This window comes from Chrysochloris asiatica, unplaced genomic scaffold (genome assembly GCF_000296735.1).
Source record: "Chrysochloris asiatica unplaced genomic scaffold, ChrAsi1.0 scaffold00011, whole genome shotgun sequence".
Taxonomy (NCBI): Eukaryota; Metazoa; Chordata; class Mammalia; order Afrosoricida; family Chrysochloridae; genus Chrysochloris; species Chrysochloris asiatica.
Window position 1 is genome coordinate 31,135,474 of NW_006408529.1, and position 22,094 is coordinate 31,157,567.

At 36.4% G+C, this 22,094-nt stretch overlaps 1 protein-coding gene across 1 annotated transcript in view; it reads left to right on the top strand.

Moving 5' to 3' along the window:
• The window catches only part of DLC1 (deleted in liver cancer 1), a 594,809-nt gene that overhangs the window by 24,248 nt on the left and 548,467 nt on the right, over nt 1-22,094 (top strand). Inside the window, exon 2 of the mRNA XM_006834477.1 lies at nt 5,420-6,568. Coding sequence (XP_006834540.1) covers nt 5,549-6,568 — 1,020 coding nt within the window. The 5' untranslated portion in view covers nt 5,420-5,548. The remainder of the gene's footprint in view (nt 1-5,419; nt 6,569-22,094) is intronic.

Consider the following 22,094-nt stretch of genomic DNA (forward strand, 5'->3'; position numbering starts at 1 on the left):
TGTATATATATATATATATCAGTGGTTCAAAGTCACCAGCTGCTCTTTGGAAACCCTATACAAGGTTTCTATGAGTTGAGTCAATTTGAGGGCACTTAACAACATATATGGAGTCCTGGTGTGGCGCTGTGGGTTAATACGTCAGACTGCAAAGTCGTTTGAACTGCAGGGTCAGCAGTTCAAGCTCACCAACTGCTTTGTCTGAGTGTCTAATATATTGAAAGTAGGCCACACCCCAAAGAAATGTCTTTCATTTAATCATCATAGAATTAAAAAAACCTGCTCATAACCAGTTATCACAGAGTTAACTACATCTGGTCATAGCCAATCATCATAGAGTTAACTACACTGTATTAGATCTCACCATAGAGATCACCACATCTCAGCTGCCAAACTACAGGGAATCCTGGCCCAGTCAAGTTGACATAAAACCTTAACTATCACAGCTCCCCAAATTAGTAACAACAATGGAAGGAATGATGAATGAGCTATAAAAGAAAATACATTAAACAGAAAAAAGAAGGAAAGTGCCCTCCTATCCTTTTGTCCGTGAAGGAATATTCATGATGAACCATTGGTCTCCTAAATCCCTCCTAATCCACAATCCTCAAATTGTCATTATCTTTAATTTATTTCTTCTAGAAGCTACCTGCCACTGATATACATCCAAACTGTCTTTATATTTAGCTGCTCCATGTGCTTCATCTGCAAGCTATACATGGAAACAAACTCATCCTTTTGTAGATGGAAGTTGCCCTCAAAGATACAATTTTTCTTGATAGATGGGGCAAAGCACAAACTCCTGAGAAATATGTTTCCCTTCAAAGTAACAGATGAGTTTTTAAGTTGCTAATAATTCTCTGGCATTTATTACTGCCTCTGCTGACTTTCCCAAATTTTTGATTCTAGAATAGTAAGAATCTGAAGCCAGAAAGAAAGACTTCTCCCAGGCACTTTCATTCTCATTTGATCGGGCCATTCTAAAAGCAGAAATCTACCATAGAAATTCTCATTTAGGAATCTCTTCCTTTATAAAACCCTATCTAATATATTCACCATATCCAACATCACTACAACTATTTTAAAAATGAAGAAAGGGAAGGAGAGAGCAAAGGAGAAAAGGAAGAAGGGATGCATTGAGGGAGAAGGAAAGAGAGAAGTTGGTGAAGCCCTGCTTTGTGTTAAACTTTCCATCTTATTTGAAGTATCAAATAAATGTTCATTGAATAAATTATATTGATCCCACAGTGTTTCTATCAGTTCCATAGTTCTGCCCACTTGATTTCAACCATAAATATTTCATTTGCACTATAAATGTCCCAGCTACCAAATCAGCAGTAATGATTATTATCAAATTATTTTCCTAAGCACAATTGCTGTTGCTAAGTGCCATTGAGTCAGTTCCAAATAGCTGGTCCTGAGGAGCAGCTGGTGGGTTTGAACTGCCAACCTTGTGGTTTGCAGTACAGTGCTGACCCTACAGCACCACACCAGGAGTCCTAAGCACAGTTGGCTGACAAAATATAACGTGTTAATTTAATTCAGAAATCAGTGCTAGGAAAAAGTGATCATTTGATTTCAGATATAAATAGGTAATTCTCAAAACTAGAATGTCTCTAGCTGTTCTTTAACATAATAATGTTATTACATAAATGCTATAAAACATTTATGCTAACTAAGGTGTGGTGATACAAAATTAGTGCAAAGAATAAATTATGCATCACTTTATATTTGAACATCCTGCGTGTTAATATTACAGAACATAAATTTGGCCATTTCACAAATATTTTTCAAAATCATTGTATAATTCAAACTACCCACAGTTTCTTGTAATAGTCATACAGTGGTGTTTGCACACATGTGTTTAAGAAGTGAAATTCCCCATGGAAATTCACTTCATAAAATCAACACCCTGGAATGACCTACACTTTTCCAGATCCACTGTCCAAATCCTCAGTGGCTGAGCTCACTCTGAATGAATCCAAATGAAAAGGATTACAAAAGAAATGCAATATAAATTTGTAAAACAAATGGTTAGTAGTTTGAAACATAACTTTAAATAAGGCTTATAGGGAAAGCCAGGTCTTCCATGAAGATGTCTCTATTTTACAGTGCAGGATTTTAGTCAATTCCGATTACATAGGATATAAGGAAAAAGTCCTGGTGTGGCACTGTAGGATAAGCTCTGGACTGCTAATCACAAAGTCAGTGGTTCAAAGCCACCAGCTGCTCCACGGAAACAGGATTGTTATGGAACTGACTTGATGGCACTTAACAACAACAACAGGATATGAAACCAACATAGTCAGACAAAGTTGACAATAATCCTATGCTCCCATTTATAATACTTTATTCAGCCTTTAAATCATAGAGGCAGATGAAACTGTCAGTCTTACAAATAAGAATTTAAATATGAAGTGTAAACAAATAAGCTTTCATTTAAAATTTTAAAAAGCTGTTTATGATAGGCCACAGTAAATGGCATAAGTGTTCAAAAATGTAATAATGGTCGCATGAGAATTAAGAAATTTTATGTCTTGAAAATAAAGTTATGGCATATTCACAGAATGATTTAAAAATGTTAAAGAAACTAGAATAAAAATGAGGATAGAAAGAGTTAATATTGGATTGAATCCACCAAACTTAAAATCTTTCTTTGTAGTGAGATTGTCTCAGAACTTGTTAAATTGTCTTTCTTTGTCATTATCATAGCTATACATCAGGGTTGAGTGAACTAAGTTAATAAACACTCTTTTAAGCTCTCAGAGACAAAACATATATATAATCTGGTCCCCATAGGGTTAAAAAAATTATATTTCTCCTCTATGAAAGAAATAAAACCAGAATTCAGGCTCAGCTTTAATGTAAATGTGGCTTAAGAATGACATAGTAATACCACTTGGCATTTCTTAAGTTAGCCTGCTCTTTCTACACTGGATAAAAATAAAGAAAAGAAAGCATCTAAAGCAGAACCGCCCTATTACAAACCAAATTTGCCCATGAAAGCAGAAATTTTCTGGCCTACGTCTATGCACTTTTTCCACTTTCCATAGCCTCCCACACTATTATGATTTATGCATGAAATTCAGGGACTTTATATTTTTGTTGAGTGCATAGTGAATGCCAACATGGAAAATCTGAATGCTGACCATTTTCAAAGATGGTCACAGACCTTTGAAGGAACCAAATACTATCCAGAAAGGTATTTGGTCAAGCTGTGGTACCCAAATTCTAGTACATTCCTTAACTTCCCAGTCTTTACAGGGATGGGGATATTTACCTTTGAGGCATGAGTTTGGAAGGCTTTCTCAAAAGACTGAAGTGTCCCCAAAACAGCACAGTAGTTAATCAAGTTCATTGCTGAAATCTATAAATCAATCCATGCTCTGTGTGCTGATAATTCTTGTATGGCGAAAATACTAAACTGTCTGCTTATTGAATGAGATTTTTCTTTTATAGCTCAGTATTTTGGTTATATTATGAGGCAATATTTGGAGTCATCATTTTTATATGGTTGAGTGTACATTGATAATTTTTTTCCTTTAAATATCTGATTAAATAATTTAAAACAATACAAACAACTACATGGAATATGTTTATGTTTCTGAACTTAGGCCTCATTTTCTTGTTTACTTAATTTTTTTAAGGACAAATTGTAACAGAAGTCTGTAAGTTAACCTTAGAAATTAATGAGTTTAAGACTCAAATTTCTAAAGAATAGACCCAGTTCTCTTTGCTCACATTTCCTTTTTGGTGAACCCGAATTCCTTTGAGGCTCAGTTTGCATATACTTTGTATATATATAAAGGAATATTGAGAGTAGAGGGAGATGTCCAGGGCTAGAACCTCATAACGAATCAAGTTCCTTAGAACCATGGATTTCTTTGAATCCTGACTCACAACCTTGGGCAAGTTATTTCATTTCTCTAAGCTTCAACAGCGTATTGGTAATTAGAGGAATTAGTTCATAAGTTGTTCAGAGTAAGTGAGAGACTGTAGGTAAAGTACTTGTGTGCAGTGATTCCTAACCCAGCAATAAGTTTTCCATAAATCCTTGCTAGCTAGTCATAGTTGCTTCTGTGTGTCAGAGAGTCATGCTGACTCATAGTTGACCCTATATGATGGAGTAGACTTGCCCTGTAGATTTTCTTTGGGGTGGTATGAACCACCAACTTTTTAGTTAGCAGACGAGCACTTAACTGTTGTATCATCAGGGTTCCTCAGCTTGCTATAGTGATGGTAATAATAAACACAAATATATTTTTCCTTAGGCAACATAAATGGTTCATCCTAACCTTTCCTGCTTATGAGTTATGTGCTAATATGACCTAAACTGTGTTATTTGATTTCTTAGTCATTCTCTGGAGCAAATATATGCTGGTAGTTTGATATCTGTATTAGCTCTTTCTCACATTTCTATATTATACTTGCTGTCGCTTTAGTTTGAGTTTTGTGTGAACATTTCCCTGGTGGCTTTTGTTGCAATTCAAACCAAAGAGACAATAGATTTCTGTAATGACCTATGTCCAAAACAAGTAAATCAAGAAAACATAGAAACTAGAGCAATAAGTTTCTTCCTGTGGTTTTTATTAAGTATTACAACACAAATATTTCCATAGAGAATTTTTAATGCTGAGTATTTATATCTTTATCTATTCATAGAGTACTCTAACTACATTTAAAAAGTGTTGTCAATGATTTTTTATCAGAAATATTAAATTAGCAATTTCAATTAATATTAGACTGCTTCTTAAAGAAAGAACCTTTGAAAGCACAGTGAACTTTCCAAGCTCAAAATTTCTCCTTTAAAGTAACAACATAGTAGGAATGATACAAGAGAATTAGCAAAAGAATGCCATTCTAATGAGACTTCTAGATAACTTTCTGTGAAATGGACAAGCTATGACTGTTATTCAGAAAGGGGGGTTGGGGGGAGAGTGAAAATATTTACATCCATGAATGTCATATAACTAGTCTACATCTATGTTTACTATTGTATTTTACTGATTTATTATACTTTAAATTCACTCGTTAGGAAAAGAAGGCAATGATGCACGGCCCTGTTTTATACTAGCGCACTATTATATAAAAAGGAGCTCTGGTAGTGTAGTGGTTACAAATCGGGCTGCGAGCCTTAAGGTCAGCAGTTAGAAACTACCAGCCGCTCCGCGGGAGAAATATGAGGCTTTCTGCTCCCGTAAAGATTTATAGCCTCGGAAACCCTGTACAGGGTCGCTATGGGTCGGAAACGTCTCAACGGCACTTAACAACAAAGTATATAAAAACTTCTAAACAGAAGCTTTATTAAGTCTTTTACCAAATCTTAGGTTAAAAAAAAAAAAAAGAGTGTTCTCTTTATCCAAAATATATTTTGACTCTTCAGATCTCTATCAATAACTATTTTTAAATTATTCAACAGGTGGTAAAATGACAAAACTGACTCTGTTCCTTGATCACTGAATTTGAAGTCAGCTTTCACCAAGTTCCGTCTACTTCCGCCACCTTGTATGGAATATATATCTCTATCTGTTATAAAAACTATGATGACATGTCTGTAGCCATCAGAAAGAGAAGCTGGGAAGAGCATGTGACCCAATGGATGGGCCTACCATTTAATTCTGATGATTATAACACAGCATGTCATCATGGTCTAGGAGCTGACAGCTTGCAGGCAAGTATGGAAAAAGATGCAACTCTACATGTGGACCGCAAAGAAAAGTGTGTATCATTACCAGACTGCTGTCATGGATCGGAACTCAGAGATTTCACTGGGAGGCCAGTGGGTCACATTGCAAAGGAGGTGGATGAAAATGAGAGTCATGATGGAGAAGAGCAGTTTCTCTCTCTGGAGGCCAGCACAGAAACATTAGTGCATGTTTCTGATGAGGATACCGATTCCAATTTATATCTTACAGATGATAAACAGATCTTAACTACGCAAAGGCATAAAACATCAGATCAACATTGTGTCAAAGGAGCAGGCTCCTCAGTGAAGAGCCCACCCATCATGGAGTGTAACCAAGATTCATGTAGCCCCTGGATCATGCCAAGCAAACCTGATTCTAAAGCAGTAGAAGAAAGAAGAGAGAGGAAAGTTACTGACACTATACGGACAAGCCTGGAGCTTTGTAACGAAATAAGCGTAAGTGAAATAAAAGATGCACCACAAATAAATGCCTGTGATTCTTTGAATGTGAAAGAGATTGTACCTGAGAAGCAATTGTTTAATTCTGCTGTAATTGCTCAGCAAAGAAGGAAATCTGACTTCCCTAAAGATGGACATGAAAGAAACACCTGCAACATACATGATGAGGTCTCTGCTACTCTTTGCACTGACAGAGGGCTGCCATTATCAAAAGCAGATCTTGGAAGCTGCCTTCTACAGCCCCCTTCCTGCCCCAGTGGAATGTCAGCTGAAAATGGCCTGGAGGAGAGTGGTTTCTTAGAACATCAAAACAAAAGTCTTCTAAAGGTCAATGCAGGAGATGGCATGCAGTGTTTACACTTAAAGGAGACTCTGGCCACCCAGGAACCTGCAGATAATCAAGTCAGACTTCGAAAAAGAAAGGTAGGACATGCATAGATTATCTGTTTAAATATTCTTGCTTTTATTGTTGATTATTTTGTTTGGATTAGAGAAATATTTAGATGTTTCTTTTTTCCCTGTTCTGCTGCATAGCTCAAAGAATATCTTCTTTGGTGAAATATACAAATTAAAATGTAATACTACCCATTTCACTGAAAGTATGTATCATGTTTGTGAATATCCTATTCTGGCACTGTGTTTGAAGACAGAGATGGTATTGTTTTCTCGAATTGGAATTAAATAGACACCAGATTGTTCATAGTTATGTAGCTCTAGGCCTACAAGAGTGACTCCTGAATTTTAGAAAGAGTCATGATATTTTTAATTATGTCATTATTTTTTACCTATTTCATTTTTCTTTCAAAAAGTATATTTTCTCATCATAAACATGCTATAAAGTACGTATTGAAAGCAATCCCTTTTCATATACATGGCAACAGTACCCTTCTCCCCAAAATGCGCTGAGCTTATTTTAAATGGCACTGTGACCTATTCAACATCAATAGATGTCTATTGAATAAATGATTTTGTTTCACTTATTAACCTTTAATTCATGATGCAGCTTTTCTTTACTTCTTGACTGAAATGGGGCCAACAACTGAAATTATCATTTTATACTAAGGCATCTTTGAATAATCTAGTAGGTTCCATGCTTCCCTAAGGAGTTTCCAAGTGAGCAAAGCAAGAATGGGATATAGCCACATGAAATGCATTTTAATTAATGAGTCCTTGACCAATGCTTGTCTTCAAGATCTCCCCCAAATCCTGGTGGCAACCAGCCTAACATAAGCCTAAATAGTTTCTTCTCCTATAAATTCTGCATAGCTACTGGCATTGAAGAAACTCTACAGATTACATACTTTCATACACATTAAAATGTACTTCATAGATCTTCTTTTGAAGATTTTTATGCATAATTGCATAATTAATACATAATTATGAATCTGCTAAACACAAAAATAAAATGGCTACCAGCCTAATATAAGCCTAAATAGTTTCTTCTCTTATAAATTCTATATAGCTACTGACATTGAAGAAACTTTATAGATTACATACTTTCGCACTACATTAAAATGTACTTCATAGATCTTCTTTTGCTATAACATATCTTTATGCATAATTGCATAATTAATGCATAATTATGATTCTATTAACACAAAAATAAATTTCTGTCATACTAAGGCTATCAAAAATGGGGGAGGGGGAAAGCAAAACAAAATAAAACCAGCTCTCTTTTTCTCTATGGTGCAGAAATCTATTTTCTATAAATGATGATTTTGCTAACAAGATCAGTAAAGTGTCATGAGTTAGTATAAGTCAAAGTTCTCACAGCAAGAATGAATGTGCTTCAAATATATGCCAACAGAGCATTCTGTGCTTCTGGCAAACTCTCCCTTCTTCATATAAATTATATTAAACTGTTAAGGCTCCATAAAGTTGTTATGATTGGAATGTTCAGGTTACTTTTTCAGAAATGTCCATATATTCTATGCAATCTTCTAGAGGGAATGCAATAATGACATAAGAAAGCATTAACTGACCTGTGACATAGATCCCCTAAAATAAGACAAAACCTGAACAACTGCTGACAGAAACAGTAAACATTCCAGAAACATATGCTCACCACTTGTACATTTATATCAATACTAAAGAATGCTGGAAAGAATTTAGTCTTGTACATGTCGTATAGCATGGTTGCATTTTGAGAGCTGCAATTATATCTCATTTACAAGTCTAACTTAAATATTCTATTCCAAGAATTTTATCATTCTAAAGTGTAGCAGAATTGTCTGGTGGAGTATTTATTTGCTTTGACCCTATAACTCATTTAGAATGTCCTTTAGCTAGTAGATTAAATACATCTTAGGTTTGGAATTTACACTAGTTAAAGTTATTATTATGGGGGAAAGTCCATAGGAGTAAAATAGGATGGCATTTTACTTTTGAATTCAATATTAACGACCATGTTAAAAATGCTTTTGAATTGGCAATTAGCCATTATCAAATTTTACTTAAGCTATAATAATACCCATAATATCACTGTATGATGCTATTTTAAAAAGAATGGAAACAGCCTTAATTTCAATCAGTAAAGATTTTGCTTCGTTTTGGTTTATCCATAATATGTAATACTATGTAGACATTAAAAGAATGAAGTGAGATCTGTGTGCTCAAACTATGAAAAAACTAATGATACATAGTGTTATTTGAGAGAAGAAAGCAGCAGATCAAAATGTATAGCATGTCACAGCCTTATATAACCAAGTAGTTAGATAGATGTCAGGATATCTAAGTATCCATTCAGAACCCACTGAACGGCAGTTAACAAATAATATCATTAACAACTTGCAATATGCAGATGATACAACTTTGCTTGCTGAAAGTGAAGAAGACAAAATATTTACTGATGAAGATCAAAGAGCACAGCCTTTGGTATGGATTGCATCTCAATGTAAAGAAAAGAAAAATCCTTACCACTGTACCAATAAATAACATTCTTATCAATGGAGAAAAGATTGAAGTTGTCAAGGACTACATTCTTCTTGGATCAACTATCAACACTCACGGAAGCAGCAGTCAAGAAATCAAACGACGTATTGCATTAGGCAAATCTGCTGCACAAGACCTTTTAAAAGTGTTGAAAAGCAAAGATGTCAGCTTGAAGACTAAGGTGTGCCTGACCCAAGCCGTGGTATTTTCAGTAACCTCATATGCATGCAAAAACTGGACAGTGAATAAGGAATACCATAGAAAAATTGTTGTCTTTGAGTCATGGTGTTGGAGGAGAATATTGAAAGTGCCATGGGCTGCCAAAAGAACCAACAGATCTGTGTTGGAAGAAGTGTATCCAGAGTGCTCCTTGGAGGCCAGGATGGCCAAACTTCATCTTTCATACTTTGGACATATTGTCAAGAGAGACCAGTTGCTGGAGAAGGATATCATGTCTGGTAAGGTGGAGTGACAGAGAAAGAGAGAAAGACCCCCAACGAGATGGATTGGCAAAGTGTCAGCATCAATGCATTCAAGCATGGCAACAATAATGAGGTTGGCCCAGGACGGACAGTGTTTTGTTCTGCTGTGCATAAGGTTGCTATGAGTCAGTACTGACTCAATGGCAACTAACAACAACAACAACAAAATAGAGATTAAAAAATAATATAGATAAGGTATTATAAATATTTTTATTTTGCTGAATTTGAATAAGTAAAATTCTAGATAAATAGATATGAAATAGAACCAATAGATCCAATTTGGAAGAAGTGCAGCCAGAGTGCTCCTTGGAGGCCAAGATGGCCAAACTTTGTCTCTCATACTTCGGACATATTGTCAGGAAGGGCCAGTTGTTGGAGAAGGATATCATGTCTGGTAAGGTGGAGTGACAGAGAAAGAGAGAAAGACCCCCAACGAGATGGATTGGCAAAGTGGCAGCATCAATGGACTCAAGCATGGCAACAGTAGTGAGGTTAACTGAGGACCAGGCAGTGTTTCGTTCTGCTGTACATAAGGTCGCTATGAGTCAGTACTGACTCAGTGGCCCTTAACAACAGCAACAACATCATTTATTATATCATTCGAAGAATTTTCTGCATTGGTACAACACTACCCTTTATCGATGCCATTATTTTTGTTAATTTTATGAAATAGAAACAAAAATTCATAAGGGTTTTTAAAATTTCAACAAGAGATCAATCAACTACTATATTCCTACTGCCTAAGTAATGAGTTTAAAATAGATAATCCTTTTGAAGAAACATATGAGCTACACTTTCATATCCGTAGGGCATTTGAAACCAGGTATTGGACATAGTTTTCTGAATTTGTGATATTCTGCATCTTAAAAATTATTTGTCAGCCATGGTGACACCTGCAAACTAAGGACATGCAAATGTGGAAAAAAATGAAAGCTAATATAATTTTAGCTGGGGGACTCTAATCAGTTCATTCTCTGATCATTATGTGAGTGAATCATATACTTCATTCAATTTAGAAGCATGGATTTCTTCCATCAGGATGTATGCAAGGCTCCAAGACTTAGGAAAAATAAACAGACAAAAGCCAAAGCAAAAAATTTCACAGACCTAATATAGGTGACCCTCAGAATGTATTGAAATACTGCTCTAGAGACATTATTGTACTTCAGATTTAAAGTATCATCCCTTGAAATCTATGGATCTTGGCAGACATTCATTGTTTTGCACAATGAATCCTCTCTTGTTTTCCAACGATATTCTGTTCATCAAAGATAGCTACACATATACTTGTATTTCTTGGTGGTGGTGGTAATGTGCCATGGAGTCGATTCTAACTCATAGTGACCCTGTGTATGGATTCTGAGGTTGTAAATATTTACGGGAGCAGAAAGCTTCATCTTTCTCCCATGGAACAACTGGTAGTTTCGAACTGCTGACCCTGAGGTTAGCAACCCAATTTGTAACCACTATGCTAGGATTGAATTTGTTGTAAAAATAAATATTGACTTTTAAAACTAATAACTTCCACTACATATAGTGACATAGATAAGAACAGTGGAGCTCATAAAATTAAAGAAAAACCAAGTTGAATATGAACAGATAAAGAATGAACCAGAACGTTGTGTGCCCAGTACTTGGAGGGCGTTGGTGGGTGCCTGTAGTAAGTGAGATGGTTAAAAATCAATTCTCAGAAACAAATTCCTAAGGAGTCTGGAGGACAGTGACTGTCTAAGAAGTGGTCTCTTTAAACCAAATGAGATGTGAAAATGGAAAATATGTAGGGAATGATTTGAGGTTAGGCTTTGTAAAAAGTAGTGTATTTGCTCTTGATGGTGGTTTATTAACTAAAGGAGCCCAAAATTCAGTGTTCTCTAGAAACTATTTAAGCATTTCCCTAAATATTGAATAGCTGTAATAGTTATATAACTTTATTAATGTAATTTAATGTTCACATAAGATAATAAATAGTTGTATTTCAAAGCAAAATAACTCCATAAGATATTTCTTAAATTTGAGAAGACACTCAACTTTACATTCCATCAAAAGACTCCACATTCTAGTAATAAACTAAACTATTTTTCAATTTTTATTTTAGTTAGCCTCTAGATTTGGCTGCTATAATAAAACGACAACTTCATAATGGTTCAAACAGGATATTTCTGCCACACATGCATAATAGTTGGGTGTCAGTAATCCTGGACCAATTTACTAGTCCATTTGCGTTTTGAGAAGTACCGAAGTGGTGCAAATAGTTAACACATTTGGTTTATAACTCCAACGTTGGAAGTTCTAGTCTACCCAGAGACACCTTGGAAGAAAGGTCTAGCAATCTACTTCCAAAATATCATCCATTGAAAACTATATGGAGCATAGATCTACTCTGACATACATGGGTTGCCATGATTAGGGATGAATTTCACAGAAACTGGTTTGATGGATTGTATTTAGTATCCCAAACTCCTTTCATCTAACTGCCCTGCCATACGGACCTCTTATCCACATTCAAGTCAGTGGGAAGGAGAAAGGATACAGAGGTAATCACGTTCTTGAGTGGCAGGACCCATATGTCCACATTTCTTTTTGTTTCATATTTCAAGGGCTAGAACTTAGTTGCATGACCACATCTAGCAATAGGAGACTGAGAAAAGGAGTCTGCATTCTGGACAACCATATACCAGATAAATATCATGATATTATGAAGTAAAGGGAAATTTCTATTAAGGAAAATTCATAGTCTTTGCCACATACCTTAACATAAATATATTTCAGTATATAATGGCATCTACAGAATATCTTTCCTTATTAGGAAACTGCTGTTTTATATACCAAAGTGATATTGATCAAATAAATGCTACACTATTTTGTATAGAGAAACTATCATAAATATATACATATATTTGTTCAGATATCTAAAGTATGGTGTATGTGTGTGTGTGTGTGTATATATATATATATATATATATGATATTGAAAGCATGGTGTGTATGTGTGTATATATATATGTATACATATTCATATATATGTATATATATGTGTGTGTGTATACACACACACACACACACACACCATGCTTTAGATATCTGAACAAATAGTTATGACAGATAAAAAAATCTTTATTTTTCTCCATACTTCATCTTTAAAATATGCATGATTTGGTAAAAAACACAGCTATTACCTGAATGTCTTCTCTTTTCTTTCACCTTCTGAATGTCACTGGAGGCCTTGTAGCTCTGGTAGAGTAACATTTATCAATAGGTGACATTTGGTGTTAACTGCTGTAGCATCCATTTCAACTCACAGCGATCCTCTATAGGGTTTCTAAGGAGAACATGGTGATTTTGAACCTCCAACCTTTTGGTTATCAGTCCAGAGCTTATCCTACAGTGCCAGCAGAGTATGAAATGGGTCCAGATAGGAGACTAGCAGGAAGAACATGAAAGGAAAGAAAAAAAACTGTCTAAGAAATAAAAACTAGATATGTTTAAGACAAAGCTAAATATCAAGCTCATATAGTTAAAAAAAAAAAAAAATGTCGAATGAAAACAAGGACTTGTTAGAGAATTTGTGAATAAACTCAGTGTAATGGACTAATTGTGCCCCCAAATGTATGTGCTCTAAATCCTATCTCCTATGCGTATGGATGGAGTCCTGGTGTGGCTCTGTGGGTTAGGGCTCTGGATTGAAAAGTTGGTTTGAACCACAAGGTTAGCTGTTCAAGCTCACTAGTCACTCCTCTGAAACACTATACAGAGTAGCTATGAGTCAGAATCCATTCTACAGTGCTTAACAACAACAGCCTACAGATGTAATTCTATTTGAGAATGAGGTTTCTTTGTTAATATAAATGAGGAGGTATTGCTGATAGCTGTTTCCTGAATCAGTCTCTTTTGATAATACAAGAGCAAATTAAGTAAGCAAGCACAAATGGAAAGGAAGATACAGGCTATAGGTCTGCCAAGAAACCTATGAATAGAAGCTGAAAGAGGCAAGGACCATCCCCAGAGCTGATTCCAAAATAATGCCTTCTTTCCCTTAGAGTTGATGCCTTGAATTTGGACTTTCAGCCTCCTAAACTGTGAAACCGACTAGACAGCACTTAACAACAACAACAACAAATTGTGAAAAAGAGAAAAAAAAAAAAAAAACCCACAAATCTTTACTTGTGATGTTGTTGTTAAGTACCATTGAGTCAGTTACAACCCATAGCGACCCTGTACAGGATTTCCATTGAGTGGCTGGTGAACTTGAACTATCATCCTTGTGGTTCAAACAGACTTTACAGTTCAGTGCCTTAGCCCACAGTGCCACACCAGCACTAGATAACTAAGACACCCAGTATCTGCTGACAAAGAAGGAAAGGATGGAAGACAAGATGAGTACATATAGCTCTGTATATAAATTCATAAGAATGGTACCATTTATCTAGGGTTATCCTGGTTTTAAAACTAAGGTCTATTAAGCTATTTCCTATACCATCTGGTTTTAAACTGTGTCCCCTTAGGCCAGAGATTATAGTTGGTGAAGAAAAGTTGGCACTAGGTGGAAAGTTGCAGTGTAAACAGACAGCATATTCCTGTGACCATTCTTTTAAGCCATATTTTTAGCTGGATTTGTGCACCACATACAGTTGGTAGTTTTGTGAGTAGCTCATTGTGTGCTCCATTAGGTCATTGAAAATCATCAAACTATTTCATGCCATTTAAGCTTAAGATTTTTTGCTTTATAAACAACGAGAAAGCCAGAAACATATTTGCAGCTATTTTGGCCTCAAATATTTTTCCTCATAACAAATATAATTCCCCTAAAACCAAATAGGAATGTAAAAAAATTACATCATAAAGGATAACACTAGATTTATTGTCTGGTAAAATCAATCAATACTAGTGTTAATTATTTTTTATATTCCAGCTCTGGTCTATGTATTGATATATCACCATGAGCCTGATAAAGAAGTCCTTTGGATCATGAAGCAGAGTTCCTAAAATCTTACTGGAGTTCTGCATAAGGCCTCAGTTTGACTGTCACTGAAGGGAGGGAACATTTTAGTTGTTCTGTGTCATGGAGTCGATTCCGACTAATAGCGACCCCGTACAAGGTTTCCGAGGCTGTAAATCTTTACAGGAGCATCTTTCTCCCACGGAACAGCTGGTAGTTTGAACTGCTGACTGTGAGATTAGTAGCCCAATTCGTAACCACTATGCTACCAGACATTAGTAAGAGAGAAAGAAAGAGAGGGAGAGGAAAGAAGAGGAATTGAAGGAGGAAGAGAAGGAAAAAAGAACTGGAAGGTAAGAACGAAAGGATAGGCTAAACTAGGATACCAAGAGAAGCATTGATAAATTGCAAGAAAAAAATGCAAACACTTGACAAAAAATGAATTTGTAGCAAGTTGGAACCTGATTTCAACATGACAGTTAATATAAAATATAAAGTGAAGTGAAATGAGAAATCACCTTAAAGACAAAATTGTGGTCAACACCAGCAGAAGTTTAACAGGGAGACAAGGAACATGAACTTGGCACCAGCAATTAGAAGATTGTTCTTGTTAATGCCATCAAATCAGTTTGAACCACTAATTTTGTGGTTAGCAGTATAGGGCAGGTGGAGCTAAATTATTGTTACTACAATTTTATATCAGGAACTTTGATGACCTCTTCACCAGGCTAAAGGAGCAGCCTTAATAATCTCATATTTCAAAACCTCAAATGTTCTGGAGTCCTGGTATGGTGTTGTAGAGTAAGCACCTGGACTGATTACCAGAAGGTCGGCAGTTCAAATCCACCAGCAGCTCATTGGAAATCCTATACAGAATCATGGTGAGTTGGAACTGACTCAATGGCGCTTAACAACTACAGCAAATGCTTTTACTCTTTTTGGCTTTCCCCAACCTCTACAGCAAAGATGGATACTTTCTTGTATGATAACATTTTCTACAATCATTGCCATTCAACTGCTTATACCATTGATAACTAAAACAAGCTCACCGAGAGAAAACTTAGTACATTTTGTGTCTGCAGCATCTAGACCAGTCCTGGGAACCCTGTTTTAAATTATAAACTGATACTAGTAACTAAAAAGGTGGTTGATATGTTCATATGAATACTCCTGTCATGGTGAAACATATATTGTCTAATAGATAATAGCAGATACTAAGAACTCAAGCTATGAAAAGGAAAAAGAAATTAAATCATACAACTGAACTCAGTGATCAGATAGCTCATACTTTATATCATAATCTCATCTTTAGACTCCTTGTTAATTCCATGTTAACACAGGACTTGAACAAAAAGAGAGAGAAAAGAACTATGCAAAAATCTAAATTCTTGGAGTTACCTTCAAGTTTTAGATCAGTGCTAAGCATTGCCACAGACCAACTATTAAAGTTATATAGATCTGCGAGTAGTGGATGTTATTTATAATCTACTCTGTTATCTCTAGAGAGAAGTGGGCAAGAGTGGTTGTAAAGGAACAAAGTTTTAGAATGTCTATTTTTAGTTTTTTTTTATTTATCCTTTTCTTTAAAAAGTATATGTTTTATAATGTATAGATTCATTAACACAGAAGTGTATGTGTTATGGAATCCTGGTGTGACCCTTTAGGATAAGAACTAGGATGCTAAACTCAAGGTTCAAACTCACGAGCCTCTCTTCAGGACTCCAATACAGGGAGCTCTGGTAGCGTAGTGGTTATGAATCAGATTGCAAACTGCAAGGTCAGCAGTTAGAAACTACTGGCTGTTCCTCAGGAGAAAGATGAGGTATTCTGCTCCTGTAAAGATTGACAGCCTCGGAAAACCCTGTACAAGGTCGCTATGAGTCTGAACCGACTCCAAGGCACATAACCACCAACAACAACCACCATACAGGGTCACTGTGAGGAGGAACCAACTCAACAACACTTAACAACAAATATGTATGTGGTTTGGAAAAAAATAACAAATATGCATGCATAATCAAAAGAGTGGCATGATCTAAAAAGGAAGACCACTGGTCTAGAAATCTTACAGCTTCTCTGGTTAATGCCACTTTGAAGAAGCTAGGGAAGAAGGCTAGGGAAAGAGGACAGGAATATCAGAGTTGTTATTATTGTTAAGTGCCATTGAGCCAGTCCCAACTCATGGCAATCCTGTATGTATAGAATTTTTGAGGCCTTAGATTTTGAGTGAGCCTTATTTTTCTCCTGAGGAGCAGCTCATGGGCTCAGACTGCTAACCTTGTGGTTTTCAGTCCCGTGTTTATTGTATAGAATGGCTATGCTCCCCATATCTATGTTGTTGTTAACTGCTCTTGACTCCGTTCTGACTCATAGTGACCCTAGGGTTTCCAAGGAGCAGCTAGTGGGTTTTAACCACCAAGCTTGTGTTCAGATCAGCTTTGCAGTTCAGTGCTTTATCCCACAATGCCACACCTGTAAATCTTTACGGGAGCAGAATGCCTAATCTTTCTCCCGCGGAACCGCTGGTAGCTTCGAACTGCTGACCTTGCGGTTCACAGCCCGATTCATAACCACTACGCTACCAGAGCTTTCTCTCTCTATATATATGCATACATATATATATATGTATGCATATATATATATATGTATACATAAAACATTGAAGATACAGGTTTTGCTTTAGTGATGATGAAAATATAAATTTTGAAAAGAGTAGGAGAGTAGGAGATTGAAAACAAATGAAAAGAGGAGCATCATTTAAAGAGGATCATATAATAGGGAATTCTTTTTCAATTTCTATTCAGACAACCACATAAAATAGGGAGATTTAATGCAGGAAATTACACTCTAAAAGAGAGCAATTACATCAAACCTTTCTTGCTCCAGATTTTATTGAATAGTTATTATGTGTGATGAGCTTCTGATCCAAGCAGTGACTTGAACCAAAATTACAAATTTACGTTAGTTATTAACAAGGTCATTAATGAGTTCACATTAACCCAATATCAGCTTTTATTGGAGCAAGTATTAATATACTTTTATGGTGTTAGTTTTAAATCATTAGTGGCTTTTTTCAGAGCCAGTTGAAAATTAGAAGTATGGTAATAGTGAAACTGATTTAGTTTCTTCCTCATGGATTTATGTTACTGCAAACCAGAACCAACTTATTAATCTTTTAATACTAACAAACCACCATAGGTTTTGGCCACCTCACTCGAAGAATTGCCAACATCCACAAAAGTTTGGATCACTAGCATAACCTACATCCCAGAGGTCTGCCTCTGTTATCTGGGTACCAGACCCTTCGGTGCCAACAGGATCTGTTCATTTTCTGGCTGTGGTCTTGGAAATCAAGGCCTTATCCCTTCTGCCAACAAGATCTCTATTCTACAGATCATTTTCTAACTGTAAAGAAAATTATAGGGCTACTTAACAGATAACCTGACAATTTTCAAATGAAACATAAGCAAATAGGAAAGTACATTTTCATTATTTTTTTTTTCAGTACTATTTCTGCATTGGCAAAGGGATAAAGCCAGTGAGTGATTAATGAGCCTTTTCAATTTCTATGTTTGCTTTTTTTGAGCCAATGAAATTTCAAAAGGGGTTACTGCTTTTTATACACATTAAAAATTAACCCAGAGGTTTACCAAAAACTTTTTTAAAAAAATAACATTATTATATGGTCTAGGAAGTAAACTCTGATGAGGGGAAAGTACAGGCTGATGGTGGGATATTATTTAATCTTGATGAGACTGATAAACCACTGAAAAATGAAGAAATTGGTTCTCTTCCTACAAGATTCTTCTGAATATTCAATGTGATTAGCCATCTACATAGTATTGTCATTATTAAGTGCCCTTGAGTTTGTTCCGACTCACAGCAACCCTGTATAGGGTTTCCGAGGAGCGACTGGTAAACTTGAATTGCCAACCTTTCAGTTGCAACCAACCTTGCAGTCTAGCGCATTAACCCACAATGTCACATATCGCACCTGGAATAATCCATTTTTTAAAAAACTAAACCTTAAGGTGAAAAAGATTTGATAGTCAAATAAATAGCTGAATTACAGAATCTGGAACTAGCCAAAATCCTTGTGGAAACAATATTGTTGTTAGGTGCTATTGAGTCTGCTCTGACTCATAGTGGTCTTAAATATAGTACAGCAACAAGTGGCCTGGCCCTACACAGCATACACAGTGTTGGTGGCTGCTTCAGACAGGAAATCTGGACTATTGCAGCGCACATGGTAAGCCTCCAGAGCTTCCATACTACAGTGATGTGAAAACAACCAAGTGGCTAAGCAAGTGGACTCTGAATACCATGTTGACTAGGTTTCAGTTCTATTTCTCTCACTTACAGTTTTGTGATCCTGTGTGTGTTGTTCAGGTACACTGTGCCTCCATCTTTTTCATCAGGATTATAGGGTACCTCACACAGTTGTTAGAATTCAATGAGTTAATATACACAAATCATTGAAAACAATGACTGACACATAGTAAATGCAGTGTGATCTTTATTTGTTTTGTTGAATTGCTTTAGGTGTAGAACTGAGAATGAGCTGAACTGTATGGGAATAATTTGGGGAAGGGCTACAAAGTTTAAGAAAGAATTTAGGAAATAAGTTAACCCACATGGGCACAGTTGTCTTCGATTATTATTCAATGGTAGTGGTTATGTGCCGTGGAGTCGGTTCTGACTCATAGCTTTCTGAGACTGTCATGGGCTTTCTGAGACTGTAAATCTTTACGGGAGCAGAAAGCTTCATCTTTCTCCCACAGAACCACTGATAGTTTTGAACTGCAGACCTTGAGATGAGTGGCACGATTCGTAACTACTACGCTACCAGAGCTCCTTTATTATTCAATAGTTGTTGTTATTAATAAGAAATAGAATCTTGTGGCTAGTAGTCCAGGGCTAAGCCTGCAGCACCATACCAAGACTCCATCATTATATAGTAGAGTCTGGAATATACATTCATTGAGTCAGTAAATATTAATTAAGTACCTTCACGTTCCATGATCTGTACTATGTGTAATATAGGAACTGATCCTAAATGCATTCTAACCTAAAGAATTTAACATTAGTTGTTAAGTGCGGTTGAGTCAATTCCAGCTCATAGCAACCTTGTATCGGTTTTCCAAAGAGCTGCAGATAGCTATGGACTGCCAACTTTGTGGTTAGCACTCCAGTGCTTATCCTACAGCACCACACGAGGATTCCTAATCATTAGTTTTTTATTTTTTGCTAAGTGCAGTTAACTCTGTTCCAACTCATTGCAATCCTGAAGGATTTAAACATTAGTTGTTATTATAAGTACAATTAAGTCGGTTCTGACTCAGTGATCCTGTATAGAGTTTTCCAAGGAGCAATTGGTGAGTTTGAACCATGGACCTTGCAGTTCAAACCAATCTTGCAATCCAGTGCTTATCCTGGACTCCTAAATATTAATAAAAGCACACAAATAACTAACCTAAATATTAAGTTAAACTAACTTCAATAATTATGTAGTTGTTGTTGGACATATTCAGATATCATATCAGGTGGGACCAGTTCCTGGAGAAGGACATCATGCTTAGTAAAGTGGAGGGTAATCAAAAAAGAAGGTGTCCTATAAGATGAATTGGCATAGTGGCAGCAGCAATGGGTTCAAGTAGAGCAATGATTGTGAGATTGGCACAGAACTGATCAGTATTTCATTCTGTTGTACTAGGTCATTATGAGTCGGTACTAACTCAGTGGATTGTAACAACACAACAACAACAACTTCAATGAATTATTAACATTGTTGTTGTTGTTGTTATCTGCTGTGGAGTTGAGCCTAATATAATGGAGTTCCTGGGTGATGAAGGCTCCAGTCCACCCAGAGGTGCATTGGAGTAAAGTTCTGGTAATCTACTTCCAAAGAATAGCCATTGAAAACCTTTGGAGCAGTCGGACTTATATGGATCATCATGAACTTGAGTCAACTTGGCAGTACCATATTTTGGTTTCATTAATATTCAGTTTTGAACTATAAGAACAATATGATTGTTGTTGTCTTTGTTGTTGTTGTTGTTGTTAAGTGCTGTCGAGTTGGTTCCTAGCCATAGCAACCCTTTATAGGGTTTCCAAGGAGCAGTGGGTGAGCTTGAACTTCCAGCATTGCAGTTCATACGACTTTGCAGTCTGGCGCATTAACCCACAGCACCACACCAGGACTCCATTGTTGTTGTCCTTAGGTGTTGTCAAATAGGCTCCAATTCATAATGACCGTATGCACAACAGAACAAAACACTCACTGGTCCTGCAATTGTTGTAACACTTGAGTCCATTGCTGCTGCCACTGTGCTAGTCCATTTCATCGGAGGTCTTCCTCTTTTTCGCTGACCCTTCACTATACTGAGCATGATGTCCTTCACCAGGAACTGGTCCCTCCTGATAACCTGCCCAAAGTGTGAGAAACAAAGTCTCCCCATATTCACCTTTAAGGAGCACTCTGGCTGTACTTCTTCCAACACAGACCTGTTTCTTCTTCTGGCAGTTCATGGTACCTTCCATATTCTTCTCCAACACCATCACCTAAATGCAGCAATTCTTCTACAGTCTTCCTTATTCATTGTCCAACTTTCACATGCATATGAAGCAAATGAAAATACCATGGTTTGGGTCAGGCACACCATAGTCTTCAAACTGATATCTTTGCTCTTGAACACTTTAAAGAGGTCTTGTGCAGCAGATTTGCCTGAACAATGAAACACATCATTTGATTTCCTGGTTGCTGCTTCCATGAAGGTTAACTGTGGATACAAGTAAAATGAAGTCTTTGAAATTTGATAAAAGAAATAAGTGTAATTGCAACAATTTAATGAACTTGACCTATACTTATGGATGTAGTTGCTCAAAATACCAACTGAGAGGGAAGGCGTCTTCACATCAAGGAACAAACAAATCCGCTCTATACACAGGGTTGATAGGAACGGGCAACTTAGATACTGACTACCTAAAATGGGGGTGGGGGAGAGTTATATAGGCACAAAGTGACTAGCTTACAAGTTTTCAAGAGGGAGTTTAGTTTCAGAGCACGGGGAAAAGTAGAATCACTACTGAATAGTTTTCATCTTGTCTAGATGGATCTGATGAAAGGAGATGGGGATAAGATTCTTATGATTCAATAGTGAGTGATTGTTATCATGACTAATTGCAGTTGTTGCAACTGTAAAAGTAGAAGTCTTGTAACATAAATGGGAGAGTAGTTAATCTTACATTACAGAAAAGGAGGACCCTAGGGCCATCAAGAAAGATGAGCATGAGTGACATGTGGGACCCTATCCAGAGAAGCAGTGACACCAAGATGGAGGCAGAAGTGAGGACATGGAGAGATAGAGCAGCTGAGTACTCTAGACTCATTGAAAGAGAAAGATTGTGTGCCTGCGGCTAGGAGGTGGGCTTGTAGAATATGCTCATTGGTTGTTTAAATGATTATATATTCCTGAGTGTTTTTATGGACATAAAAACAAAAAAACAAAACAGGGAATAGAAGCAAATACTGTTGAATGATGATACATGGAGGGGATTGTAATCATTGCAATGAAACGAAATACATAGGATGAGTGCAAACC